The sequence below is a fragment of the Fusarium odoratissimum genome (genome assembly GCF_000260195.1).
Source record: "Fusarium odoratissimum NRRL 54006 unplaced genomic scaffold supercont1.4, whole genome shotgun sequence".
Lineage (NCBI taxonomy): Eukaryota > Fungi > Ascomycota > Sordariomycetes > Hypocreales > Nectriaceae > Fusarium > Fusarium odoratissimum.
The window spans coordinates 51,770-76,851 of NW_022158690.1; the positions used below are offsets into that span (position 1 = coordinate 51,770).

Below are 25,082 nucleotides of genomic sequence, written 5' to 3' on the forward strand. Positions count from 1 at the left end.
AGACAATGAGCCTCATACATACTAATGAGCTATGATAGAGCGCCCAAGAACAGCTGTGGAAACATGTAAAGCCAATCGTTAAATTATGATCCAGCCGTTTGCGGATAAAGTAATCTGATAGAGTACGCGAGTTATTAGGTACTTATATAATTTTGCACTTCTGCTCAGTTGTATGTCTAGCTTCTCTACATGCTTACTCCTGGGCCATCTATATCGCCCCTTTATCTATGAAAGCAATACACGAATCTCGGCAGTTGTTCTAGGGAAAACCGACCGTAGACCTTCGTCCTCTTCTGAATCAACAGATTCATCATCCCCCTCAGTTATAACCTCTTCTAGCTGTTCAAAGTCATTGCAGAACTGTTCTGCTGCCTCCTCAGTAATTTGTCGAGCCAACTTCGAATCCTGCAGGTGCTTCAGATTATCCATAGCGTCCATGAGTGCTGATGGCAGAAAGTCATCCAATGTCTGGCTTGCTTGAGCGAGCTCTTTCTCGTCCAGCAAGGAAGCGTTCTTGTCGTCATCCTCCTCCAGCTTCGTGAAAATTGCATCTAACCCTGACCCCTTTCGAAGGAATTGGTATTGACTTGTAATGAGTCCTTTAGCCGCATCATCTGACTTCTCTCGCAGTCGTTTAGTTCGACGTTGCGTGAACTCGAACGGCTCTAGACATGCTATCGCAGAAGATATACAATTAATCAGGAAGATCGCACCGTTCTGGGCATTCATGTTCTTAGCCATGTTTTCACAACCGGACATGAATGGTTCAAAGGCTTCCAAAAGCACATTCTCGAACTCGCTCTCGCGATCCTCCGAGGTCGATAAGGAGGAGTCGTAAGTTTTGCTGATGGCCTTAAGTTGTTTGAGCGAATCTTGTAAAAATGCAGGTGGGCCAAGGTCTAATGGAGCGTGCTGGAATTCTCCCTGTAGAGTTGCAATGTGATCTCTGACAAGTGCTCGGAACTGGCGTAAGGCCTCTGTTTCCAGGCCTCCAATCAACTCTACCAAGTTGGAGTTGGGACCGAGCGTTTTTTGGAAAGTGATCCGGTAGAAATTGATCAGATTTGCGAGTTTATAGGCGGGTATGGTGTCTTCGTTGGCTTGGATCACCTGCTCCATCCTTTGGCGAAGCACGCGGGCCGCTCCAGAGATATCGCGGTCGACTAGGTCGTTCAGTGCCTTGAGCGCATTAAAGTCAGCCTCAGCCTCATCGTCCTCTGCAATGAGGCGCCAGATCTCTGCGTCTCGGCCAGATTTGAAACCCTTGGCAAGTTCCTCCCCCTCTGCGACAAACAAAACCTCCAATGCCTCACGTTCACTGACAGTGGCTGAATGAATCCAAGCTAGCATGTCACCCACGTAGCGTAGCGGATCATGTGCCAGCATGTCGATGGGCTTGACAGAGGGATCTTCAGTACCAGAGGGCGAGGCACCTGTCAAAGCGACATAGAACGAGTCTGAAAGGATTCGTTCTCGAGCCTCGGAGAAAAAGTCTAGGCAGTTCTGGAACAGTGACGGCCTTTCGGCAAGAACTCGCAATGCCCGGCGAATTGATGAGTTCATCTGTGGATTTTCGAGATTCAATGTCTTGAACTCTCGCTGTATCCATTTGTAAAGCTTTTGGAAACCAAGATTGATGTTCTTCGACGTTTGCTCCATCAGTTCTAGACCCAAAGTCTGTTTCTCGAATCCAAGCAGGATCTCACAATCTTTGCTGATCTTTTTCGCTTTGCTCAAGGCATCGAAGAAGCGGTCATCTACTGGCTCAGCTGTTTGAGTAAGTGCGGCAACCTCATTCTCCGACATGACAAAATGCTTCTTGAAAGCACCGAGAAGCTCTTGCTTCACCTCAACCTGTCTCTTTTGCTCCAGGAGAGAGGATGCCTCGGAGAGTGCTGGCAATGTCTGCCTATGAGCTTCGACAACTTGACTTTTCATGTCCGCGTAACCATTGTTAAGCTTGTCAATAGTTGTTTTGATACGCCGAAGTTGCTATTGCCATGTTGGTACGATTTTCTGTAAAACAAATGCTTGAACCCACCTCTGCAACCCGCCCAAATTCGGCAATAACTTCTCCATTACTGTCAATGACTTCTTTTTGTAGGTCTAGTCGAACACGCCGACGAGTTTCGGCATCGTTTTGGATTCCACGTTCATCAAGAAGAGCGAGAGCGTCTCGAAACTCAGTATCAGAATGAGTCGTTGAAAGGACACTGGTTACTTTGGATATGAGTGGAGTGATCCCTCTTGGTGTTGAGGGAGTTTGTGGATAGCCATCTGGAGCAAGGAGTCCTGAAACAGAGGCATCTCTCATAGGCAGGCTCTTCAATGACAATGAGCGATCTGTAGGTGCCATATTGTAATCAAACAGCAGTAATGCTGCTCAGTCGAGTTGTTGCAGGCAGCAAACTTTAACTTATTCCGCGCAAGCCCATTAATCGATCAAGCTCGATGGAGCGCCTAAGTAAATCTGTTAATTTGGATTCTAAAACCAACAGCGATCATGAGCGATCCCTATACAGATACTCCGTATAAGACAAGGACGATCATGTAGAGTGCCAGGTGTCGTAAAGGGTGCATGGAAGAGGAAGGCGGTGTGCAACCATTCATTGGGTCTTATCGGTATTTGTCTGGCAGAATCGCACACCGCTCTGTAGCGTCATACCAGCGGCTGGTGATGCCTGGAGCATTAAACTGTCTGTCTATCCATCAACCTGCGAGTGATTTATTCACTTTTATTTCAGGTCCGAGGCGCAGGGTTTCTTTGTGGTCTCCAACTCCCATTTGATTAGACTCTGTCACACCGGACCGTCCCCTTGCTTGGAGTAGGCATGTGCCTCGGGTCACGCTTATCGTGATCAACGTCCCCTCGTGACCTTGGGTTACCTATCCTCCATATTTCACTGACATTCAGCGAATAAAGTTACGTTCATCATAATTCCTGGATCCCTAAGTTCAACAAAGTCCAAGTCCAATTATTTCATTGTCAAGGTGGAAGCAACCCCTGCTCGTCTCGCATTTACGGCAAGACAACAACCCAGCATCAACATCATTAATCGACTTCGAGCCTCGACCCCGAACCAACATGCCCGCCGATCTTTATGCTTGATTCATCGACAGAATTCGATATGTCCTCGAAATTATTCTCCCGATCGAATTTCCCCGCAAGAGGGTCACGATCGTTTTACGAACAGCTACGTTCTGGGGATGATGACGAGTACGATCCCGGCATCGACGAAGAGAACCTTGGCCATCGATTTGATGACGATTTTCATCCCGAAGGACTCGATGTTGGCGATAGCCGCATGACAATAGAAAGTGCAGCTCTGGACCCAAAGGGCAAAGGAAGGGCTAAGACACTAAGGAAGCAGGTTCAAAGTCCCGGCGGACCCTCGCCGCGATGGCACCAGCAGGACGACGACGGTGACAACGAGGTACCTGCATCGTTACTCATGGAGCTAAACGAAGCCGTAAACTTGCCCCCAGCATCGCCCAGACGAGCAGCCCCATCCAACAATCCTCGAAGTCCAGAAGCTGCAGGCCCATCATCAGCACGGGCAAGGGCCCAGTGGGAAGCAGCAACAGCTCAGCAACAACTTCATCAAGAAAACAGATATGGGGCGCCCGCTGGACCACAGCCTATGCCCGTAGCTAGGGGCTCGATAGCGAGTAACCCGAGGGAGAAAGCACTCTGGCGATGGGTTAACACCTCAAACCTAGACAGCTTTATGCGGGATGTTTACGACTATTATGAAGGTGGGGGACTGTGGTGCATTCTGTGTGCTAACGCTCTCTGGCTCTTGTAAGTATTCGGTCATCAAGGCACGAAACAGCAGTGGCTAATCGGTGCTTTAGGGAGACACTTTTCGTCGCGGTGTTGCTCACTTTCCTGTGTCAATGCATCGACTACTCAAAGATTCCGCACAGCAAGTCCTTACATGAAGTTGTAGTTCCTCAATGCACGCGCAGAATGTCCAGTCTCTGGAACCTGGCGATTTGGCTTTACACCTTCTTCTTCATCTGGAAGTGCGTCCAATACTTTGTAGAGATTCGCCGACTCCTCTACATCAGGGACTTTTACATTTACTTGCTGGATATCCCAGAACAAGACATGCAAACTGTTTCTTGGCAGGACATTGTGGCTCGTATTATGGCACTGCGTGAACAGAACCCGAAGACTGCAACAAACATCACGCCGAAACTGAGACAGTTCATTGGCAGCCAGTCGAAAGAACGGCTTGATGCACACGATATTGCTAATCGACTTATGCGCAAAGAGAATTACCTCATTGCAATGATCAACAAGGACGTCCTGAACTTGTCGTTACCAGTTCCGTTTCTTCGCGGCCGCCAGCTATTTTCAAAGACAATGGAATGGTATCTTCATTACTGCATCCTTGATATGGCCTTTAACGAATTGGGCCAAGTTCAGCAGGACTTTTTGCGCCCAGATCGCAGACGTCTCTTGAGCCAGAAACTGAAGCAGCGGCTGATGTTCGCGGGGTTCCTCAATCTTATCTTTGCGCCTGTTGTGCTTGCATATGTTGTCATTGTTTACTTCTTTACTTATTATTATGTCAGTAGTTGAGCCCAGGCACTCTATTCTTTGAAAGCTAATTCCATTACAGGAGTACACAAAGGATCCCAAGCAAGCTGCAGCGCGCAAGTACACTTCTCTTGCAGAATGGAAATTCCGCGAATTCAACGAACTGCCACATATATTCTACGAAAGGCTGCACATGTCTTATCCATTCGCGACTCGGTATATCGATCAGTTCCCGAAGAGGATGACTGAAGATATTGCGCGAACCATCGCCTTCATGACAGGTGCAATCACCGCCATTCTCGCTGTGGGCTCTATTCTTGACTCGGAGCTTTTTATTAATTTCGAGATCACGAAAGACAGACCAGTCCTATTCTATCTCGGAATCTTTGGTGCCATTTGGGCAATCACCCGAGGAATGGTGTCCGAAGAGACATTGGTGTTCAATCCTGAATATGCCTTGATGAATGTCATTGAATACACACACTACATGCCCGATCACTGGAAAAACAAGCTTCACAGCTTCGAGGTTAAACAGGAATTCGCAGAGCTTTACAAGATGAAAGTAGTCATCTTTCTGGAGGAGGTGATGGGCATAGTCACGACGCCTATGTTGCTCTTGTTTTCACTGCCTAAATGTAGTGACCAGATCGTCGATTTCTTTCGCGAATTCACAATCCACGTTGACGGGCTCGGTTATGTCTGCTCCTTCGCGGTATTCGATTTCCAGAAAGGTCCAGGTAACACGGGCCATCAGGGACAACGACCGGATGTTCGTGAGGATTACTACTCAACGAAGCACAACAAGATGGCCGCATCTTACTTTGGGTTCCTTGACAACTACGTTACAAACCCCAAAACTGGCATCCCCGGCCATACGCCGTTTGGAGGAAAACCAGCCTTTCACCCACCTCCAGCTTTCCCAGGACTTGCTTCTCCATCATTAGGAGCAGACATGCAGGGCTCTCATATTGGTCGGGCGGAAACGGGACGTGCCAGGAGTAGAGCCCCCGGTGGACGGGGCCCACGTACGGGACCAATGCCACAGCCCTCCCCAATGGCGTCTATCCTGTTAGATCAACATCATCAACCTGCTGGAGTGAACATGGGTGCACGTAGTCTTCATTGGTCAAGGTATCCGCGAGGATTCCGTGGGGAAAGCCAGATAACTGAAGAAGCTGAAGATAGCGCCATGAGGCGAACTGGGGAAGATGACGAACTGTACGAGCCAGGGGGAGAACTAGGTGAATCGACCTGGGAAACGTCCCCCGCGAAAGGGGTGACTCGGGAGAACAGCGCAGCCAATACAGACGACCCCGGCGAAGGAGTATTGGGTATGATATACCAGCTTCAACAAACGCAGCGATCCCGGCGCGGTGGGGGCATGGTCTGATATAGAACATTTCTCGGGGGTTTCATTCATTCATTCATTTTCCCATTTTTGGTGAACCACATGGTGTCAAGGCGCATACTGGAAGTCATCTCCCCGAAATACCCTACTCCTTGGAAAACGGAGGTGGATTTTATTGGCGCTTTGCATAGATTGGGTTTTGTTTATTGCGAGTATCCGTCCTATGACTGGTAGTGAACAGTTTGGCATCGGAGCGTCGGTCAGTGTGCTTGGGTCGCAGGAGTAGACTCTTGGGTATATATGAATAAGTCCACTACATTTAGAGTAAAACATTATACCCATTATTGAACTCTTGAACACTGTACAGACTGGTTTGCTTCTCTCAGGTCTATCCGACAGGCAAACAGATTCCAACGAGAATATCGGGTTTGGGGCGATAAATCCGAGGCTGTGACATGTGTCTCCGAATAACGACGAGTCCTATTTGATGGTAATACCAAGGTCGTTTGTACAAACAAAACACAGTCAACGGGAAGCTCCTTGCACAGAGACTACACAGGTAGCAAACGAAGGAAGCGGGAGAGGAAAGATTTAGAAGAGGGTGTGATATTGATGACATTAAAAGTGAGCTTATTCAGACCAGATCAGCGAGATGCAAACACAGACACACAAGTTGTAACTTCAAGTGCCTGATAAGCGAGAGTCAAACAAGGACCATCAATGTTGCAATGCGTTTTCGTCAATCTTGAGTGACTGGGTCACTCTAAACCTGCTTGGCTGATGACCATTTTCCAACGAGTTTTTGCCGTGGAACTCCAACGTATCCAGTTTGAGGACTGATTGATTACGTAGAATGGGGTCCCCGAACTGATTGATAACTTAATTCCAATGTGTGTGACCCCTGTCATGCCCTGATCCCTGGGTTGCAACCGAGCTCATGATTCGGTGAAAGATGAGATTCAACTGCAAGTGCAGCACCCTGATGGCTGTGGGCATGAGTGAATTTCTCAATTTTTTTTAAAATTTTTTTCTTCCCAGAAATGTTTCCTTATATATAAGCATTCTTATCCATATCGGTACTACAAGCAAACCTGATTAACTTTTGCCGCCCGTGCTGTTGTCAGCCGTTATAAGTTTCCTACGCTTTTTATTCCTGAACATAAGGTAGGAAGCACTTGGCATGCTTATTGTCGAATGGAGACGCCTCGTGGTCACGATGCCTCCATGTCAGTCATGGGTGCTCTATCTCTTGTGGAGTTGATCCAGCCACTGACTTGCTTCAGATCTGCAAAGTAGTAGGCACTGAATATGGGTGAAAGATGAAAGAAGAAGGGAATCTCCCTATTAAGGTATTTTCCTGCCTCCTGTTCCAGTCCGAAATTTATATTTCTCGTGACGGCATGCTGTTAACCTCGGCAGCTATTCGTGTAAGCCAGAGATCGATACTGATCCTGATCTTGATTCCAAACCCGACGAGACGGTTACAGGGATTATGATATGATATGAAGTGACGCTGATCCACTCTGCAAATAAGCAAATTGGCCAGTTTACGTACAGAGATGAGCATCTAATCTAGCGTAGATGGCCTTTCTATCTCTGTGTGACCTACCACGCCTATCTTGGGCGCCAATGCGCGCTGAGAAACGATCAAGTATATCCAGATTTCAGTATGTATGGATACAAACAGAGTGTTGGTAAACATGTCAGGCCTCAATTTGCAGCTCAAAGTTGTGTAACAAGGCCAGCATTCGTGGGTAGTTGCAGTAGTGAAGATGAACTTGTGATTACTAGGGCCAACTTCAACAGATGGCAATTATAGTCCCTCATAACTGCTCCGGCGGTAGATAAACTGATAATGGATACAACTGCACTTCCGCGGGCATATAAGCGCAACAGGAGATGGCGGAGAAATGGACAACACCAAGTATCTCGCCTCACAATTTGGCAGTAGAAAATACCTCGCTGTATGCTAGACAGGGTAAGGTAGGTCCATTGTTATCTGAGCCGGCGCGCCGAGCTCCCTGAACCACGCTACTTCTAACGACAGAGGCCCTAGAGGAGGGGATGGGAGGGGAGGGGAAAAGAGAAGACGCATATGCGGAGGTAGCTTTGCAGCAATAATTTGGCGGAAGGGTACTTGCCGTAGCTCCCGTCCGGACTCCGAGGCCGTAAACGGAGCTGTCTCATCCCCAGAAAAAATTCTAGACAACATCGGACTGCCCTGGACATAATGTACAGAGGGTAGCTCCAGAGCCTACAGGTACTTAACCTGACCTGGAGTTTTTCCCGCGCTGTCCAATTCAGACTAAGGTGGAATGGTAGAACACCACCACCACCAGCCTCTGAACTACTTTTTTGCTCCATCGCCTCCGCTCGGCTTTCGACTTTCTTTCTTGCATTTCCTACACCAGAACTGCCGGCGACAAGACTCATCATTCATTGATCGGTGTATTCGAATAGACCGAGGCGAAAAAAGAACAGGGCTCGGACATAGCAACCACTTTGCACGGTCTTTTCAGCTCCAGCAAGTCGAGGCCATATTTTTCGCCCCTACCTACCTAGGCCTTATCTCAACTTTGACATCGTCATCGTTTTAGCGACCATCCTCCGGCGCAACTCCATATCTTGAGCCTCCTGCAACCCCGTACACGACACAGCCGACTCCGTCTACGGCACAAGTCGCTCGCCGTCACTTTTATAGCAGCAATTGCCTCGATACCTCCTCCAGTCGCCAACCTGGCGGCCCTCGAGACCAAGCCTTTCGGCGGAGCATCGGAAGCTGTGGCCGCCATGGCCCAGCCAAGTGCAGAGCCAGTCGAAGAATACGAGTGAGCACAACTCAGCATCCCCGTCAAGATGGATATATACACCTCAGGGCCTCGAAATTGACTGTTTTTCGCGCAGCTATGAATCCCTCCCGCCCAACTTCTCCCTGCTGCAGAACATGGCAGCAGGCGCCTTTGCGGGCATAGCAGTATGGAACCCTCCGACAAGCAATACAAGTTATACCGGGCTAATTTTGCGTCTTCCTGTAGGAGCACACTGCCATGTATCCCATTGATGCAATCAAGGTATGCTTCTGCCCTGCATTCTATGCGTGCTTGCTTTGTCGATCTCGAGTCTGACACAATTCTTAGACCAGAATGCAAATCCTCAACCCCAGCACCACACCGGCCTACTCGGGCGTCATTCGTAATACCGTTCAGATTGCCCGCACCGAGGGATTCTTCAGCTTATGGCGCGGCATGTCTAGTGTCATAGTTGGAGCTGGTAAGTCAACCACGTCATGGCCAGGCCAGAAGTCTAGGTTATCTTGGCCTAGTCTTAACCGTTGTTAAAACCGTTTAGGTCCTGCACATGCCGTCTACTTTGCAACATACGAAGCAGTCAAACATGCTATGGGCGGTAACCAGGCCGGTGTTCACCATCCCCTCGCTGCTGGTAAATATCCGGTTTCTGCCCAATTTGCGATCTGACAGCTACTAACCGAATTTCCATAGCCACCAGTGGTGCCGCTGCCACTATTGCTAGCGACGCGTTCATGAACCCTTTCGATGGTACGCCCCCTACGCCGCATCCTTTCGAGCACCTAGAACATGGTCGCTGACAACCCGTTACAGTCATCAAGCAGCGCATGCAGATTCAAAATTCGAGCAAGATGTACCGATCCATGCTGGACTGCGCCAAGTATGTCTACAAGTCCGAGGGCTTGGGCGCTTTCTACATCTCTTACCCCACGACGCTATCCATGACAGTCCCTTTCACAGCTCTACAGTTCCTCGCATACGAGTCTATTTCTACCGCCATGAACCCCGCAAAGAACTACGACCCCTTGACACATTGTTTGGCTGGTGCCGTTGCTGGTGGCTTTGCTGCTGGTCTTACCACCCCCATGGATGTCATCAAGACTATGCTCCAGACTCGCGGAACCTCCACCGACCCCGAGGTGAGAAGTGTCAACAGCTTTATCGGAGGCTGTCGCCTATTATATCAAAGAGCCGGTGTCAGAGGCTTCTTCAAGGGCGTGCGACCTCGCATTGTTACCACAATGCCCAGCACAGCCATCTGCTGGTCGGCATATGAGTTTTCAAAGTACGTGACGTGGCTGATTACATTTGGTGAACTGAAGCTAATATTTAAACCTAACCAGGTCCTATTTCATCAAGCGCAACGATGCTGCCTGAACATCTCATCTAAGTCTTGGAAAATTTGGATGGCCAAACCTCAACTCTGCATAGATTTGCAACCATATTCGACACCCTGCGATTATCTCCATGAGAGATGGATTTGGGAGCGAGGGCGCTTTAGAGAGCATGGATATGGGACTGAGACGACTATAACGACAACATCCGAAATACCCTTGAACAATAACCTTTTGATTCGACGCTTCCCCGATTCGGTTCGAGCCCTTTATACCGAGGACCTCTACCGACTTTGCAAATGACCACGACTTTCCCAAGGACGACGGTTGAGTGAAGATCGAGGCAAGCGACGGATTGTGTACATAAAGAAATATCATCACTTCTTACGAACGAAAAAATCGGAGAGCGGCGACATGTATGGGAAACGGATGAGGTATTGCTAGTGTTGATTCACGCAGTTAGACAGCGGAGGAGTGTTATGATACGTTGTCTGTTATTACTTATGTCAAAATACTAAGCGGGTATGCTTTGACAACATACAATTTCCAACTGGTCTTGATTCTCACATTATCTTGGACCTAGCACAGGCTGTGACTATTCCGATTGGAGCAATGGGTTTGTTCTGTTCCTCAAGGTGGCAAAGCATGTCCATTGCGATGTCGCTGTTGCGCCGACGTCGGCGGTGGTGATATTGTGCCGAGGCCGAGCAACCACGCTTCATCGAGTTACTGAAAATTAGGCAAATAGATTGACATATTGATTTGACTTAGATATTTGCGGTATAAAGTAAGAATTCTCAAGGTATACGATCTCGCTATGTACTGTTCTTGACGTAAGTGAGCGATCTACGGAAACTCCGACGCCATTAACCCCAATACTCCTGTTGGAGAGAGCCCCGCCCTTCTTGATCTCTAGTAAAGATGTAGATACCAGCAAAGACTCCCTCCCGATCAAGCAAAACTGCCTCTGTAGTTGACCCCTTCGCTATTTAACTCCTCAGTAGTATCTTTTGCAAAACTTCAGAATTTGTCGTGTGCTTTCTAGAATCCAAATGGTTGGCCACCAAACTGGAACTTGATGTTGGGACCACCGCCACCGCCGCCTTGCTGGAACATGAATGGATGACCACCACCGAAGGGGTTGCCCTGTCCCTGGAAGGGGTTTGGTCTCTCTTGAGAGTTGGGATCATCGCCACGGTCGAAACGGGCACGCAACTCGGGGTCGCTCAGAACTTCATATGCCTCGTTGATGCTGGCCATCTTCTTCTCGGCCTCTTCCTTAGGGATACCTTGTTTGGCGGCTTTATCAGGGTGGAAGATCTTTGATTGCTTGCGGTAGGCGGACTTAATTTGGCGTTCGTCAGCGTCGTTCTCGACACCAAGCACCTTGTAGTAGTCCTTGGTCTTGCTGCGCTTGAGGGCAATGTGAGCCTTGTTGAGGATTGGGTTGACCTTCTCCTTCTGATCGGGACGGATCTCGGCGGCCTTCTCAAGGGTAGCAATGGCGGCGTCGTAAAGCTCACTCTTGAGTTGAGCCTTACCCTTGTGAAGAAGGCCCCAGAAAGAGTCAGGGTTGAGTTGCAGTGACTCGTCACAGTACTTGGCGGCTTCTTTGTGGCTTGACTATGATAGAGTTAGGGATATTCAGGGATTGTACGAGGCCGAAGAACTCACCTCGGTGTATGCTTGACAAGTCATCTCAATCAAATTCTCCAATAGTTTGATACGAGCGGTCTTGGGAATGCTCTTGTTCTTCTTAAGCTCCTCCACCTGTTTTCGGACATCAGGTACCAAGCCAGAATCATCGGCAGTACCGACCAATGCTCTGCCCGCCGTGGTAGGCTGTCCTCGGCTGAGTTGTCCCTGGATCTTCTTGTATGCTTTCTCAACCTTCTTCTCCTGCTTGTGCAACTTCTTGCAGATCTTGGAATCAGGATCTGACTGAAGACACTTCTTGACTTGTCCGATGCCATTCTCCAGGTCACCCAAAGCGTAGAACGAAGTCGCCGAGATAACGATATGGGGAGAAGTGTCACCGGGCTTCATGTGAAGGACATGTTGCAAATCGCTGAGAGCGAGTTCAACATCGCCGAGCTCGAAGCGACAGTGCGCTCGGAGTTCACGCAGATGAGGAGATCGACTCGCGACAACGATGGCAGTACCGGCGTGACTGACGCACTCTTCCCACTTCCCGCCCTTGCTAGCCATGTCAGCTAGGTGAGCAGCGAGCTTGGCCTCTTCCAACTCGACAAACTCAGCCGACTTGGGAGCCTTCCCAGCAAGACCGTACTGTGCCTTTGCGGCATCCCAATCTCCAGCCTTGGCACGAAGCCTGGCGAGTTGAAGATGGGCTCCCTCGAAGCCAGGCTTGAGGGACAGGACTTTGTTGAAATCTTCAGTTGCCTGGGAGGTTCGACCGAGTGAGAGATATGCGGTAGCCCGCTTAAAGAGGGAAAGATAGTTCGTCGGGTCGCGGGCGATGGCAGCATCGTAGTAGACGAGGGCTTCGTTGGTCTCGCCACGGGACAGATGCGTCTGCGCTTTTGTCAACAGGTTCGAAACAGGGAGATCGGCAGGGATATCTTGCGGCGAAAGGGCGCTGGCAGTTGCAAGGAAGGCCGTAGCGGCCACTGCCAGACCAGCAAGATTGAGGTGCATCTTGAATAAGTTTGTTCGATTCCAAGTATACGATAGGTCGAGGGGCAAATCGCAGGCGATACAGATTGAAGGATACTAACGGCAATGCATCAACTTCAGTGGGTGCAATAGTTGACGACGAGTACACGACGACAACGATGGCAAAGTCTGTTTGAGTACAGAAGAACAGTAAGAAAGAATGAATGAATGGAGGTTTTAGCAATTGGCGAGGGACAAAAAGGACAACTCAACTTGATGAAAGAAGCCAACAACCGGAAAAGGCGACGGTCAACTTAGCCGGGAAAGTTAACATCTGTCAACCAGGTACATAGATCAGTCTAGAATGTCATAGGTGGCCACAAGTACTCGTCTACCAATCCAGACCCCCCAAACTCTCGAGCCACAGCCCGTTCCAGCAGAGGTCTAGCATGTTCTGCCTGCAGGAATTAGCGGCGGGCACTATAACTTAGTACACTCAGGGACCGAATCACTTCTGCCGTTGCAGTTGCAGGGGTTCCTACCATCAAATCAATGAATTGACAGGGACCGGGAACGACAGGCACGGGCTGCAGCTAGGATGGGTGGTTCTGTGGCGTCACTGTCTCGACCGCCATTGATTGTTTTGTTGATGCACCTCAAACTTGGAGAATTGCACACCAAATCCGCTCCTTGATTCAAAACAGAGAGATTCATTCACTTGTTCTCTGGCGCACTCAATCATGGCCCATCATCGTCTCCTCAGTCAAGATTCGGCCATTTTCTCTCCCTCGGTTGCTCGTATCGCGGCTTCCACCGCCCGCGATTGGTCCTATGTTGACGCCTGGCTCTCCTCCAAATTTCACCCTCGACCGGTCCCGTCTTTCGAGCGCAACAACGACACCCTTAAAGCCCTATTAGCTCTCGCCTCTGTCAACGAAGCTGCCGATGATGAGCGCAACCTGGTGGCTAAGTCTGAAGCAACTGCTTTGCAGGAGCTCACCGACTCTGGGAGGAAGATCGACAAAACTAGCCGGCCACTGAGGGAAGGCCTCATTGAAGCCGTAGAACACAATCTACCTACCGATGGCCACACCGCTCTTGATGCTATGGCCAATATGACTCTTCAATTCGGAGTCGCTTTCCCAGAGCCCGACACACTAGGCCAGCGCATGTGCCAACTTCAGGCAAGCATCCACGATGCTGAACAGATGAAGGCCCGCGTCGAGGTTCTCCATAAACATATAGACGATGAAGCAGCTCGTATCAAGGAACTTTTCAAAGAGCTACAGAGAGACGACTATCGGCCACCGGCACATTTGGCCAAGCAGAACCTCGACATGCAGCGCAAGGTCAAGGCATTGTCCGCCAAACTACCTGAGCTTCAAGACAAGGTTGCTGCCCTGGCTGCATCCACCGACTCCTCGCACCCAACCGTTGCCGACCTCGCTCGCGACGAGCAAGAATACTTGTCAGTGTTGTCACGAAAGAAGGAGCTTGACCTCCAGCTGGCCACGTTTCAAGGTCTTCCTAGCAATCCAGACATGGCCAGAGCAGAACTCGAAGAGCTCCGAGATCAGCTACGTTCCGTAGAATCGCAGCGTGATGCTGTCTTTGAAGGCTTAGTGGAACGTGAAAGTCCTGTTAAGCGACGACGCTGAGTTTGTCTTATTTGATCCTTGGCCTGATACTATACATTAATGAACCTTGAACACTGCCAACTCTACTTCCGCATCAAGTCGACACACCAGACAAATAACGCTCAATACCTATATAACCAAACTGGAATCAGTCGCTATGGGTTTCGCCGCCCCTTACCTGCCACGGCGCCACCCAATCTTCCAAACTGTCTACCCAACCCTATTCTTTTGGCCGGCACCGGAGGAGCGGGCGCTGGCTCTTTCTGGGGAATCGTTTGCAAGCCGACACCCCGTGTCTCCTTGCCTTTGACATCTACCGCTCCGTCGCCAATGCGGAGTTCACTGACTCCCATTGGTGGTATTTCGTCACCGTCCATGTTGTTCTGACGCTGCGCGCGTCTAGCTCGTTCCTGCACACTTCGGAACTTTTCCAGGAGTTCAACCCATCGTATGTTCCCATCTTCCCTGCTCTTGAGTCGATTGGGTCTGTCAAAATTGGAGCTACTTGTAGTTGGAGGAGCCCTGTCCACAGGTTAGCTTGCCACAGAAGCCGGTACATCTCGCTGGGGAGTCAAGAGCTAAGCAATCCTTGCCCAACACGCCCACTACAAAGCAATCTTCAACTTACGTTCGAGGTGCCGCATGTAGATAACCTATAGAGCTGACACTGTTGAGTCTGTTCTTCAGCGCAGCGAATGCCGAGGACTGTGGTAGAAGCATGAGAATGCCATACATGCACTTGTATAAGTATGGGTACTTCTCAGGTTCCAGGAGCTGTAGTCGTAAGTCTGGACGGGTTGTTAGTTCGGGTACGACAAGTGTATGATGGGGACTACGCTTACAAGTGAAGACGGGTGACTCAATAAGCTGTACTAGCTTATCTACTTGAATGAGCATGTTGACTGTCATGTCCAATTCGCCGCTGGAACGTGTCAGTTTAAGTAGCATATTCTGTTGCACCTGGGCTTACAAGATCTGCAGCAAGTTGTAAGCTTGCTCATAGGCCTGGGCGAGCAAGCAAAGTGAGAAGGTAGCGACAGCATTATAGCACCATGATCGAAACAATGCCACGAATAGCGTTTGACCATCCTTGAAGTTGTCAGTATTCTTGTCTTAAATTGTAGCGTAGGAGGCGTTCTCCTACCTTTGTTTCAAGGTTTCGTAATCTTTTTCGAACGTCTGCTAGCTGTGGAGCAGTAATGAGGTTGTTGTTGAGGTTCTGCACCATTATGCTTGCGAATTCGACGTCTTCCTCTTTCTCGATGCAGTCTGCTAGTGTCCTGTAAATCCTCTCCGGGCTCAAGCTTAAACACAGTTGCCGGATAATGAGATTTCCTCGAGTTTCAAGCAGCTTTCGATCTGTTGAGAAAAGCTGTAAGAGATTGACCATGAAATTTGCAAAATAGTCGTCCTCTGTATTCCTTGAGATTTGTGAGAGAAGCTGAAGATCCTTGGTAACTACGGCGTCTGAGGGATCGGATAATGTCTTCAGTAATGCTGGGAACGTGCCATCGTTGAAAGCGAGGACCTTTCGGGGAGCTTTCCTGTGTAGCATAATAAGCCACGTCAAGGCCGCCACCCGGGTCGCTTCATGGTCGTTGAGGAAGAGGAGAGTCAAAGAGTTGACGGCGGCGGCGTAGTCCAGATCGGCTTGTGTCTGCGTAATGTTGATATCAGCAGGAGTCGATATCGAGCGGCCTTGAGCAGGTGTAGGACTACGGAGATCGAGGTCTCTGGAGCTTGATAGGGATGCCCTGTTGCTGTTGTTGCCCTCGGTCCCCTTTTCTCCGAGAACTGGCAGTCGAGAGGTCGAGAGGTGTTGAGGCGGCTGAGCAGGAGGCGGCGGTTGACTCAACTCCGAGTCGTCGGAAAGTGAAACGACATAGTCCATCAGGCATGTGTTGACCCGGGTTGCTGCTTGATGGATGGTTTCTTTGGTGCTGGCCATAGCTGGAAGCATATGGGCGAGGATCTTGGGCGTAAAGGGAAGGACTTCTTCGGGACAAATATCTAGAAATTCAACAACCCATCTAAGTGATTCGAGGAGACAATCCTCCTCTGATAACGTGTCAGCCGTATCCAAGGAAGTTCAAGAGTAACAAACCTAGAGGGGAATCCAGCGTGGCAGTGAGTATCTGGAGGATCTCCTTGTAGTTTATCTCGACATCTTGACCAGGAATCCAATCCTCTCCACTGTCGTCATCATCATCGAGTGCGGCGTTCGAGTCGAGCTCATCTCCTTCCTCAAAGTCGGGGCTTATCGATTCGCTATCGATCGAGTCCTGTCGTTTCCGCTTGGCACCCTCCTTAGAGCGTTTGCTTTCCAATATGCCCTTTTTGATACGTGCAATGCGTTTGATCTCGTTCAAAAACTTATCCAAGCAGGTTTGCGTGGCGACCCTCACGTCCGAATTCTGGTCGGATAGGAACTTGAGAAGGCCTCCAAGGAAGTCCGGGAGATATGTGACAAGCTCCAAGTCGGGTATAGAATCGAGCAACGTGATCCAGCCCACGAGAAATTGCCGAGTGAAAGGATTAATGACCCATATGCGCTCTTTCAAGAGTGGAATAAATCGAGGGAGGGAGAACGCTGTAGGCAAGTGGGAGTTCTCGCCTAGCGATACCTTATCATCGCCATCGAACTCCGGCGGTGCCTCGAGAATAGAGACGTATGAAGCAGCAGACTCAGATACAATATCTTTTACGAGTCGATCCAACAGTTCCGCTCCGTTTTTGACTGACAGCTCCGAGTCCGCCCCAAGCTGGAAAGCCGAGCATATTAGAATGGTTGACTTATCAAATATGAAGACCGGAAGGGACAACATACCTTGCAAAGCTGATCAAAGATACTATTAAAATACACCAATATTTCTCCCTTTGCAACCTTGGCTATATTATACATGGCCTCGCAAGCATAATACCTTACTCTTGCATCTTGGTCGGTGAAACATGCCAGGACAGGGGGGACGATCTTGGCGAGATATCTAGGTAGTTCCTGGCTTGAAAGTTAGATGTAGGCTCTTGGGGAAGACTGAGGTACTAGATCTCTTCTGAGAAGACATCTAGCATTGAGACGAGAAGATCTAGTAGGTTGAAACGTACTGGACCCAGGGCAATAGCGGCAGCAGCCAGGCCTATTAAACCGCCATTTCTAGCATGAGGCTGATGCACAGCGTACGCATAGTCGTTGCACAGCTGCTCCAGAATATCATGAACTCGTTGATAGTCCTTGACACTGACAAGATCTCGAATTACACGTTCAAGCCTGTGGTATGAAAGTCAGCATTTGCATCTATGAAGCTTGAAAGTAATGGTAGTAAGTCGTCGGACCGAGGTGTGACCTCTTGGCGAAGGTGAAAGCAGAGAGCTATCAATAAAATGCCTGGGAATATAATACATATCTGTGATGGGAAGTGAGACATACTCGAGAGCCCCGATCTTACGTTTGTCGTAGAGCTTATCATTAAGGGCCCGCTGGATGTTGGCATCCATAGCTGTAGCTCATTCACATCGTCCGCTAGGCGCGACGAGATGGCGGTAGGTAGCTTGCTTGCTCAGTGGAGGCAGATAGGGGTGACAGATATCTAATGATGACAGAATAAGAACGAACGAGAGTCCCTTGGAAGTGGTAAAGAAAAGTAGAGCTTGGTTTAAGCTTGGAGTTGTTGTCGTAGGTAGGAATTAAGTTTCAAAGTGGTTGGCTCGTTTGAGATGGAGCAGGGAATCTTGCTTCCATCCACGCACTGTATGGTAACCTGGACAGGGAAGGAGGAGAGCTGCCAACCCCCCACTAAAGCCCCACGAGTCTCGACTTTTGGGTGACGCCCACCTTTTAGGACTTTGTACTCCGTGCTCGTGATCTGACGTACGAACGCGTCTACTTTTGTGTTTCAACCTGCTGAACCTTGAGATTCATTTGTTTGTTTATAGAAAAATCTATCAAGAGTACTTGCTATCAATCGTTGACTCTATCAGCTTGCTGCCTGCATGAACGAGGCTTGCACTAGCTCTATCAAAATCCAAAGCAATATATGTCTACTCTTATACCATCATCAGTGTCAATAACAAGTCCATTCTAGAACATGCATAATCAAATATCAACCCGCATGAAGATCGAAATGTCGTTCTCATGAAATATGCACGCGTCCACGAATAAAACGCTTCCAGGCTTTATGCTTTCTGCCCCGCATCATGACGACCCCTCGTGCGACAAATCGACGTCACTTAACTACCACCACTGGCCCATGTGATGGGCGGCAAGCCCGGTTCTTCATCTGCCCAATGCTAAAGCCTCAAAGGAACTCCTTCGGCGAGGCTAAGGGCACATTTCATCACTACGGCTTACAACTCACCATGTGACCCAGACTCACTGAGGTTAATAAGAGGCCTCAAGCCTGTGATGCCCAAACAACTTCTATCATCTGAAGAGAGCCATACATTACTCCAATACCTAAATCAACCAGCTCAATTCTCCAGATGGCCCAGCAAGAAATTCGATGCTCGCGGGTTGTACCATCCGTCGCACACGCGAGGCACTTGTTGTTTATCCAAACTTTATGAGCTTCTAGACCAAGACTTGCCCACAGACTGTCCTGCACAGAACAGAGCTTGCTTCCAACCTAGCCAACAACCACACTTTGTGGAGGTGATACATCTCAATGTCTAAGACAAGATCACGATTGTCAACGAGAAGAGAAAGTGAGACAGAAACATTCATAAATTCATCATTATACCTCGCAAACGATCTAGCATGACAGTTCCCATCGGTCTAATCTAAGCAAAACTTTTGACGATTTTGCAAGCAGAAACTGGCACAGATATATACAGCAAAATGCCAGTCTGTCGGTCGTATTTCGTCTAATGGTGATGGCCTGAAAGGTCACCGTTCTGAATCGCCTGCTGGCACTTAGCAAGGATCGCCGCCTGTCGGGAAACCTCTGCCAGCCTTCCAATAACCTGCTGGTTGCCGTTGGCGAACCCATACAACGCGTAAGGGATGTTGACCTCGTCACAGAACTCCTGGACGAGCTTCTGTGTCGCACGCAGATTATGACGGGGTACGCGAGGGAAGAGATGGTGAATAACCTGGAACTGAAGACCACCATGGAAGAAGTCAAGCCACTCAGGACAATCGATGTCCATAGTGGTTCGGAGCTGTCTCTGCGGGAACGACTCCTGAGGCCCCAGCTCAACTGTGCTCATGGCAAAGTGAGACAGGACAATCTGAACATGAAGAGGCGAGGCGGTGATGTTGCTGATCATGACAAAGTAGAATCGGGTCCAGTTGTCAGGGAGAAGGTTATATACCAGACCATAGCCGAACCAGGTCCAGAAGAAAACCTGTCCAATGATCTCAAGCCACCAGATAACCAAGCCAGGTCCCTTCTTTGGACCTCGGCCCATGATGAGGTGGTCCCATGAGAGTCGGTAGAGGTTGAAACGAGCCAGTGCAAGCAACGGGTAGTAAGTCCAGGCCTGAACTCTAAGCAGAACCTTTGCCACAGCATCATAGGCCATGACTCTCTCGTAGTATGTTGATCTCAAGCTGCCTAGGAGACGGTGGGAGACGGCAAAGAGAGGCATGTGCTCAATATCAGGGTCGTGCTCCGGCGCATTGGTGATAACGTGGTGCACGTTGTGGTTGCGCTTCCACCATCCTATCGACAGACCTCCCATAAAGTCGGCGATCAGGGCTCCGATGCAAGAATCAATGAAATAGCTATGGGTAATACCCATATGCCCAGCATCATGGACTGTGAATGAGAGTTGATGCCAAAGGGCGCCCAAGAGAAAGGCGCTTAGAGCGTACCATTCGTGACGGAGGCAGAAAGCTGAGCCGATCGCCAATGCAGTGTATCGAATGAATTCGATTCCATAGGCCTTGTAGTTGCAGTTGTAAAGCCCTGTGTCATAGACCTTCTGATGGAGCTCGCGATATTTGGCAACGATCTTGGCTTGTGTTTCCTTGTCAGGAGGAGGGTACTTGTCGAGGTCGAGGCTGATATGTTCGCGAGTGATGGTATCAAGATACGATATGCCATCTAGATCTGGCTCTTCTACGCTGGAGGCAGATGATATCGAGGGCGCCCGAGCTCCATCCTTCTTGTTGGTCTTTCGCTGTCTTACTCCGGCGGTCTCTTCCTCGTCGAAGACTGGTGATGGGACACGAGTTGACGGAGCGCTCGAGTCTTGTTCTTTGTGGGGTTCGCCCTCGGCATTAGCTCGTTCGATCTCTTCGTCTGTACGGTAAACGCCTCCCTGGATAGGCGGCAGGAAGTTCTCCCAAGTCCCTTCAATTCGACCGATGCGATAGCGCAGGACTTTCTGGCGTGTCTCGAAACAGTGTAGACTATTCATCGGATTAGCATTGACCCTCTAGACGCTGGATTTGCTTGTGACCTACGCATCGATTTCATCAGAAGCATCCTTGCCCACCATGTGAAGCATAGCCTTGTCACCTCCGGGGTGATAGGGCATCCAAGCATCCATCTTGATGACCTGGTTATGGAATATAGCGACATGCTTGCCTTCAGCGATCAAGGCTTCAATCTCGTCCCTGGTCATAAGCTTCGGTGTCTTCTCAGGCGCATTACCTGCCAGAGGCGGCAGGCCTGTAACGATAGCGCTATGGGCCATAGCGAAGGACAGATTGAAACAGAGGCAAAACAGACAACAAAACTGCCAGAAAGAATGTGGAGGACTCTGCTGCACCAAACAACAGAATTGTCCAGGGCTGGGTGTCTCCAAGCGAGGGATGAATGTGGGAGTATTCAAGATTTAAATGTTTAAGTTAAAAAGGGGCCGATTTAAGCTTGCGGTCGAATCATATGCAGCTCAATTCACCGCATCTTATCAGTTCCTTCAGCGAAGTGCGTGCCATTTCCTAGCACCGGCAGCGGTGGAGCGGCGCAGCTGGTAGCACACCTCACTTCTGTCAAAATGGCCCAATCTCTCCGCTGTAACGGAGGGGCTGAAGTGTAATTGGGGATAGACAGGTAATAATTTACCCCGCCACCAGTTGGAAACCTCAAAACAAAGGTCCCTTGTCAACATTGACTTACAAGCTTCCATCCCACACATTCCTAGGTCCCTGATTTCAGCAATTCCTGTCACAAAAGGCTCGCTCCATACGTAAGTCTCTGTTCCTGAATCTAGGCACCAAAATTAGATATAGGCAGCAGTTACTCAATCGAGACACAGGATCTCCAACCTGGTGGAGATATGCAGAGCAAAGCACCATGGATCACCAATACCATGTTGCTTTTGATCAGTGACAACGATTGACATCCGTATTTCCGTTATTGTGAAGGTCCTCGGGTTCCTAAGAACCCGTATTCGCCGATTGGTGAGCTCAGATGCTTTGCATTCTCCGTCACTCACAACAGCGTAAGTCAATTGATGCTTTCACTGCCAGCTACAACTTGAAAAGGGTCGATAACAATAAGGGGGTTTGAAGAATATCAACTACCTATATTCATACTCCTCAGCGCTATCCAGATCCCTAGCTGGCTCCTGGTCGAGAATGAGCTGATCTGGTGTATCCCCTCGCAAGAACCTTTCGACTTGAACAACCTTGTAAACCCACCGTTGCAAACGGGTTCGGGTCTAGTGTCTCTCGAGGGGCCTGTGTCAGTTGAAAGTATTCGATACGCATTCTCGAATTCGTATTCGACTCATTCGAGTAATGACTAGAGGTTTGACTAATAGGTTCGAGAAAATGAGAATAATATCTGAATGGAGTGCTGGTCTTAGCCACCTATCTCTTTCCTAGTTCTTGTTCTCAATGTTACACAGTTTTTGGATACTTTGATCTAAAGCTTGCCCTGACTAAGTTTGTAAATCAAGTTTTGTAAAAGAGTTAAAGGCTTAGCCAGTCAATTCGAAAGATAGACTTTGAGTTATTGATCATATAATTTGTATTCTTCTTTCACGCATTGCGAACTCAACTAATAATCTTGGAACGCAAGCAACGCATCTTGCCGTGTGATTTCCATACATCATGCTTGAACAGAAAGAATTATTACTAGTTTACACAACCCAGAGTCCGAGATGCCCCGGGCTCTATCCCGTTCGCACTATCCTTGCGAGGCCTCCTCTTGACCCTGTGTCATCTTTTTTGTTATGTTCTCGGCGACTACAGACGCGCTATCAAGTCTATGCATTCAAGAGTGTCCATTCTCGCCGCAAAGAGCACAGAAGAGACCTGCTGGTACCAATTTGACCCATCTGTAGCCATTGGCACCCAGCAACTTATCCAACCAGTTTCGACCGCTCAAGCATTGCTTAGAAATGGATGGCCTTGGCGTGGGTGGCCATGGCAGCCTCCTTGAAGGCCTCGGCAAGTGTGGGATGTGCGTGGCAGGTTCGGGCGATATCCTCGCTGGAAGCACCGTACTCGAGAGCCAGAGTACCCTCAGCGATCATCTCACCAGCGTTGGGGCCGATGATGTGAACACCGAGAATGCGGTCAGTCTCGGGGTCAGCGAGCATCTTGACCATACCCTCAGTGTCCTGGTTGGTCTTGGCTCGGGAGTTGGCAACGAAGGGGAAGGTTCCGACTCGGTAAGGGATGTTCTGGTTCTTCAGGTCCTGCTCGCTCTGGCCGACCCAGGCGACCTCGGGGTGAGTGTACATAACGGAGGGAATGGCACCATAGTTGACATGGCCGTAACCCTTCTTGATGTACTCGACAACGGCAACAGCCTCCTCCTCAGCCTTGTGGGCAAGCATGGGGCCGAAGGTGACATCACCAACACATCGGATGTGGGGGATCTTGGTTCGGTACTCGGAGTCGATGATGACACGGCCGCGGTCGTCAGCCTCGAGGCCAATGTTCTCAAGGCCGAGGCCGCCGGTGTAGGGTCGTCGACCAATGGCAACGAGGACGACGTCGGACTCGATCTAGATATGTTTGTTAGAACTGTAAGCAAAACCTAGGATTTGATACACATACAGATTCGGGCTTGCCACCCTTGGCGGAGTCAACCTCGAGCTTGACCTTGTCGCCAGACTTGTCACCGCTGACAACCTTGGTGTTGAGCTTGAACTCAAGACCTTGCTTCTTGAGGATCTTCTGGGTGTTCTTGGCGATCTCAGTGTCCATACCTGGGCCACCAATCTGGCCGAGGAACTCGACAATGGTGACCTTGGAGCCAAGTCGCGACCAGACGGAGGCCATCTCAAGACCAATGATACCACCACCAATGACGGTCATGGTCTCAGGGACCTGCTCAAGGGCGATAGCACCAGTGCTGGTGATGACGCGCTTCTCGTCGATCTCAAGACCGGGGAAAGGAGTGGCCTCGGAACCAGTAGCAATAAGGATGTTCTTGCCGCGAACGCTGGTCTCACCGCCCTCGTTGAGGTCGACCTTGATCTCGTGCTCGTTGACGAAAGAACCAGCACCCTTGATGTACTCAACGCCGTTCTTCTTGAAGAGGTACTCGATACCCTTGGTGAGACCGCTGACGGAGGTCTCCTTGGCCTTCATGAAGTTGGCCAGGTTAAGCTTGACCTCACCGACCTCGATACCGCGGGCCTTGGTGTCGTGGAGGATCTGGTGGTAGAGATGCGAGTTGTTGAGGAGAGATTTTGAGGGAATGCAGCCGACGTTCAAGCAGGTACCGCCGAGGGAGCCACGCTTCTCAATGCAGGTAACCTATATGAGATGAAAAGATCTGGTCAGCCAATTCTGTCCGCTTGATCGTATCCGTATAAAACCAACCTTCATGCCCTCCTGTCCAGCCTTGATAGCAGCGACGTAGCCAGCAACGCCGCCACCGATAACAACGAGATCCTTCTCTTCTGCAAGAAATTCCGGTTAGCGGGTTGTTCGGGGTGGTGTTCCGACGAGCTCGGAGGTAACATACCAGCTGAAGAGGCATATCCACGGCTGAATCGCGACAGCGAAGAGGAAGCGACAACGCTGGGGAGCCTATCGATCAGGAAGAAACATTGTTAGTCGACGAGCCATTTTTCCCTCGATGACGGATTGGTCCCAACAGAAGCGGGCTTAAACAAGCTTCTCCTGGGCCCATTCGTCGCAAAGCGCATGGTGGTATAAACGTACGTAGACTTCTGGAAAGCCGGGCGAGCAACAGCTCGTGATATTAAACGACTGGAAAGCATGATGTGGGTTGTGTGGGAAAGACAATGGAGGACAGACGGATTGTGGAGAGGAAGGGGGAGGATGAGGTAGAAAAAGTCGACGAGGTTGAGGTTGAGGCGTTGCCGCAACAAAGCTCACCCGTCTAAAAAGCACAGGGCAGTCAGTCCAGTAAGGTAAAGTACTGTAATGCACTACAGGGAGCTTCGGCAAAGAGAAGCCCGCCCGTTTATCAGGTAATTTTTTCCTGGACGTCAGCCGACACGTTGACACGATTGGTCGTTTCTTCGGTGAGGGAGCCACCTACAGCACCCTCACCTCCCCTCCGCGTGCCCTGTAAAGCTTTTGCTAGGTCCTGTTGGAGAACACCGCCCCCTGGACATATATCTCCGGCCCCGTTGTCGAATGGCATTGCATTATATCTCCAACTTTTGTATCCATTCCCGGTTTCAGTGGTGGTTCACGCTAAGTCTTGCCTGGGAATTCGGGCATTTCGTCCCAACGCACGCCGAAACTGTTCTCCCCAAAGACTGATGTCGCCCCCAACCACAGCTTATCCCGTCTCTTGCACCTCCGAGGACCCGGCGTGTCCCGTTCCTACCCGGTCGCCGGACGTTAATTGCCCCTCGGGATGCCGACGTCACTGGAAGATAAAGCCGCTCACATACGGAGTACATCGCCGGTTCACC

General features: G+C 49.8%; 8 protein-coding genes across 18 annotated transcripts; 3 read left to right on the plus strand and 5 right to left on the minus strand.

Annotated features, from left to right (window-relative positions):
* Window positions 1-70: 70 nt before the first annotated feature.
* On the minus strand, window positions 71-3,680 carry FOIG_03153 (oligomeric Golgi complex subunit 6). Its single transcript, XM_031200845.1, has 2 exons — window positions 2,042-3,680; window positions 71-1,992 (listed from the first exon to the last, which is right to left on the minus strand). The coding sequence occupies exons 1-2, from the start codon at window positions 2,354-2,356 to the stop codon at window positions 226-228; spliced, it is 2,082 nt and encodes a 693-aa protein (XP_031068369.1). The 5' UTR covers window positions 2,357-3,680; the 3' UTR covers window positions 71-225.
* On the plus strand, window positions 2,659-6,791 carry FOIG_03154 (uncharacterized protein). Its single transcript, XM_031200846.1, has 3 exons — window positions 2,659-3,802; window positions 3,856-4,576; window positions 4,629-6,791. The coding sequence occupies exons 1-3, from the start codon at window positions 3,102-3,104 to the stop codon at window positions 5,934-5,936; spliced, it is 2,730 nt and encodes a 909-aa protein (XP_031068370.1). The 5' UTR covers window positions 2,659-3,101; the 3' UTR covers window positions 5,937-6,791.
* A 116-nt stretch (window positions 6,792-6,907) lies between these two features.
* On the plus strand, window positions 6,908-10,911 carry FOIG_03155 (solute carrier family 25, member 46). Of its 3 annotated transcripts, XM_031200849.1 has the most exons (10): window positions 6,908-7,058; window positions 7,178-7,243; window positions 7,314-8,722; window positions 8,799-8,868; window positions 8,930-8,965; window positions 9,032-9,164; window positions 9,243-9,335; window positions 9,395-9,451; window positions 9,515-9,986; window positions 10,045-10,911. In XM_031200849.1, the coding sequence occupies exons 3-10, from the start codon at window positions 8,685-8,687 to the stop codon at window positions 10,076-10,078; spliced, it is 933 nt and encodes a 310-aa protein (XP_031068373.1). In that variant the 5' UTR covers window positions 6,908-7,058; window positions 7,178-7,243; window positions 7,314-8,684; the 3' UTR covers window positions 10,079-10,911. The 3 variants fall into 3 exon arrangements, with proteins under 3 accessions (XP_031068373.1, XP_031068372.1, XP_031068371.1); XM_031200848.1 differs by having other exon boundaries at window positions 7,178-8,722; XM_031200847.1 differs by having other exon boundaries at window positions 6,908-8,722.
* FOIG_03156 (DnaJ like subfamily C member 3) lies at window positions 10,723-12,988 on the minus strand. Its single transcript, XM_031200850.1, has 2 exons — window positions 11,710-12,988; window positions 10,723-11,658 (listed from the first exon to the last, which is right to left on the minus strand). The coding sequence occupies exons 1-2, from the start codon at window positions 12,691-12,693 to the stop codon at window positions 11,077-11,079; spliced, it is 1,566 nt and encodes a 521-aa protein (XP_031068374.1). The 5' UTR covers window positions 12,694-12,988; the 3' UTR covers window positions 10,723-11,076.
* Window positions 12,989-13,248: 260 nt separating this feature from the next.
* FOIG_03157 (uncharacterized protein) lies at window positions 13,249-15,381 on the plus strand. The gene has a single exon (XM_031200851.1). The coding sequence runs from the start codon at window positions 13,392-13,394 to the stop codon at window positions 14,307-14,309; it is 918 nt and encodes a 305-aa protein (XP_031068375.1). The 5' UTR covers window positions 13,249-13,391; the 3' UTR covers window positions 14,310-15,381.
* FOIG_03158 (DNA repair and recombination protein RAD54 and RAD54-like protein) lies at window positions 13,300-18,077 on the minus strand. 8 transcript variants are annotated; one of them, XM_031200853.1, is made up of 9 exons: window positions 17,713-18,077; window positions 17,391-17,553; window positions 17,116-17,283; window positions 16,393-17,050; window positions 15,433-16,346; window positions 15,259-15,377; window positions 15,131-15,210; window positions 14,917-15,076; window positions 13,300-14,810 (listed from the first exon to the last, which is right to left on the minus strand). In XM_031200853.1, the coding sequence occupies exons 1-9, from the start codon at window positions 17,778-17,780 to the stop codon at window positions 14,444-14,446; spliced, it is 2,697 nt and encodes an 898-aa protein (XP_031068377.1). In that variant the 5' UTR covers window positions 17,781-18,077; the 3' UTR covers window positions 13,300-14,443. The 8 variants fall into 8 exon arrangements, with proteins under 8 accessions (XP_031068377.1, XP_031068380.1, XP_031068376.1 ...); XM_031200856.1 differs by having other exon boundaries at window positions 13,300-15,076; window positions 17,713-18,069; XM_031200852.1 differs by having other exon boundaries at window positions 14,917-15,210; window positions 17,713-18,069.
* Window positions 18,078-18,651: 574 nt separating this feature from the next.
* FOIG_03159 (uncharacterized protein) lies at window positions 18,652-21,143 on the minus strand. The gene is made up of 2 exons (XM_031200860.1): window positions 20,692-21,143; window positions 18,652-20,637 (listed from the first exon to the last, which is right to left on the minus strand). Exons 1-2 carry the CDS (start codon window positions 20,922-20,924, stop codon window positions 19,146-19,148), a joined length of 1,725 nt encoding a protein of 574 aa, XP_031068384.1. The 5' UTR covers window positions 20,925-21,143; the 3' UTR covers window positions 18,652-19,145.
* A 990-nt stretch (window positions 21,144-22,133) lies between these two features.
* On the minus strand, window positions 22,134-24,639 carry FOIG_03160 (dihydrolipoyl dehydrogenase). Of its 2 annotated transcripts, XM_031200861.1 has the most exons (5): window positions 24,358-24,639; window positions 24,158-24,222; window positions 24,013-24,092; window positions 23,242-23,946; window positions 22,134-23,189 (listed from the first exon to the last, which is right to left on the minus strand). In XM_031200861.1, the coding sequence occupies exons 1-5, from the start codon at window positions 24,414-24,416 to the stop codon at window positions 22,572-22,574; spliced, it is 1,527 nt and encodes a 508-aa protein (XP_031068385.1). In that variant the 5' UTR covers window positions 24,417-24,639; the 3' UTR covers window positions 22,134-22,571. The 2 variants fall into 2 exon arrangements, with proteins under 2 accessions (XP_031068385.1, XP_031068386.1); XM_031200862.1 differs by having other exon boundaries at window positions 24,013-24,222.
* Between the last annotated feature and the right edge of the window lie 443 nt (window positions 24,640-25,082).

Excerpts from the sequence above, each read along its gene's own strand:
- FOIG_03153 (XM_031200845.1), bottom strand. The coding sequence starts at position 2,356 with ATGGCACCTACAGATCGCTCATTGTCATTGAAGAGCCTGCCTATGAGA. Across the intron at positions 1,993-2,041 it reads AATTTGGGCGGGTTGCAGAG|CAACTTCGGCGTATCAAAAC; the intron begins GTGGGTTCAAGC and ends ACATGGCAATAG.
- FOIG_03159 (XM_031200860.1), bottom strand. The coding sequence starts at position 20,924 with ATGGCCCATAGCGCTATCGTTACAGGCCTGCCGCCTCTGGCAGGTAAT. Across the intron at positions 20,638-20,691 it reads GCTTCTGATGAAATCGATGC|TCTACACTGTTTCGAGACAC; the intron begins GTAGGTCACAAG and ends TCCGATGAATAG.
- FOIG_03158 (XM_031200852.1), bottom strand. The coding sequence starts at position 17,780 with ATGGATGCCAACATCCAGCGGGCCCTTAATGATAAGCTCTACGACAAA. Across the intron at positions 15,211-15,258 it reads TACAACTTGCTGCAGATCTT|CGGCGAATTGGACATGACAG; the intron begins GTAAGCCCAGGT and ends GACACGTTCCAG. Across the intron at positions 14,811-14,916 it reads CTACATGCGGCACCTCGAAC|GGCTCCTCCAACTACAAGTA; the intron begins GTAAGTTGAAGA and ends ACCTGTGGACAG.
- FOIG_03157 (XM_031200851.1), top strand. The coding sequence starts at position 13,392 with ATGGCCCATCATCGTCTCCTCAGTCAAGATTCGGCCATTTTCTCTCCC.
- FOIG_03160 (XM_031200861.1), bottom strand. The coding sequence starts at position 24,416 with ATGCTTTCCAGTCGTTTAATATCACGAGCTGTTGCTCGCCCGGCTTTC. Across the intron at positions 24,223-24,357 it reads CCGGCTTTCCAGAAGTCTAC|GCTCCCCAGCGTTGTCGCTT; the intron begins GTACGTTTATAC and ends CCTGATCGATAG. Across the intron at positions 23,190-23,241 it reads AGGGTGGCAAGCCCGAATCT|ATCGAGTCCGACGTCGTCCT; the intron begins GTATGTGTATCA and ends AAACATATCTAG.
- FOIG_03156 (XM_031200850.1), bottom strand. The coding sequence starts at position 12,693 with ATGCACCTCAATCTTGCTGGTCTGGCAGTGGCCGCTACGGCCTTCCTT. Across the intron at positions 11,659-11,709 it reads CTTGTCAAGCATACACCGAG|TCAAGCCACAAAGAAGCCGC; the intron begins GTGAGTTCTTCG and ends ACTCTATCATAG.
- FOIG_03155 (XM_031200847.1), top strand. The coding sequence starts at position 8,685 with ATGGCCCAGCCAAGTGCAGAGCCAGTCGAAGAATACGA. Across the intron at positions 9,165-9,242 it reads TAGTGTCATAGTTGGAGCTG|GTCCTGCACATGCCGTCTAC; the intron begins GTAAGTCAACCA and ends AAAACCGTTTAG. Across the intron at positions 9,452-9,514 it reads GTTCATGAACCCTTTCGATG|TCATCAAGCAGCGCATGCAG; the intron begins GTACGCCCCCTA and ends AACCCGTTACAG.
- FOIG_03154 (XM_031200846.1), top strand. The coding sequence starts at position 3,102 with ATGCTTGATTCATCGACAGAATTCGATATGTCCTCGAAATTATTCTCC. Across the intron at positions 3,803-3,855 it reads GCTAACGCTCTCTGGCTCTT|GGAGACACTTTTCGTCGCGG; the intron begins GTAAGTATTCGG and ends TCGGTGCTTTAG. Across the intron at positions 4,577-4,628 it reads ACTTCTTTACTTATTATTAT|GAGTACACAAAGGATCCCAA; the intron begins GTCAGTAGTTGA and ends ATTCCATTACAG.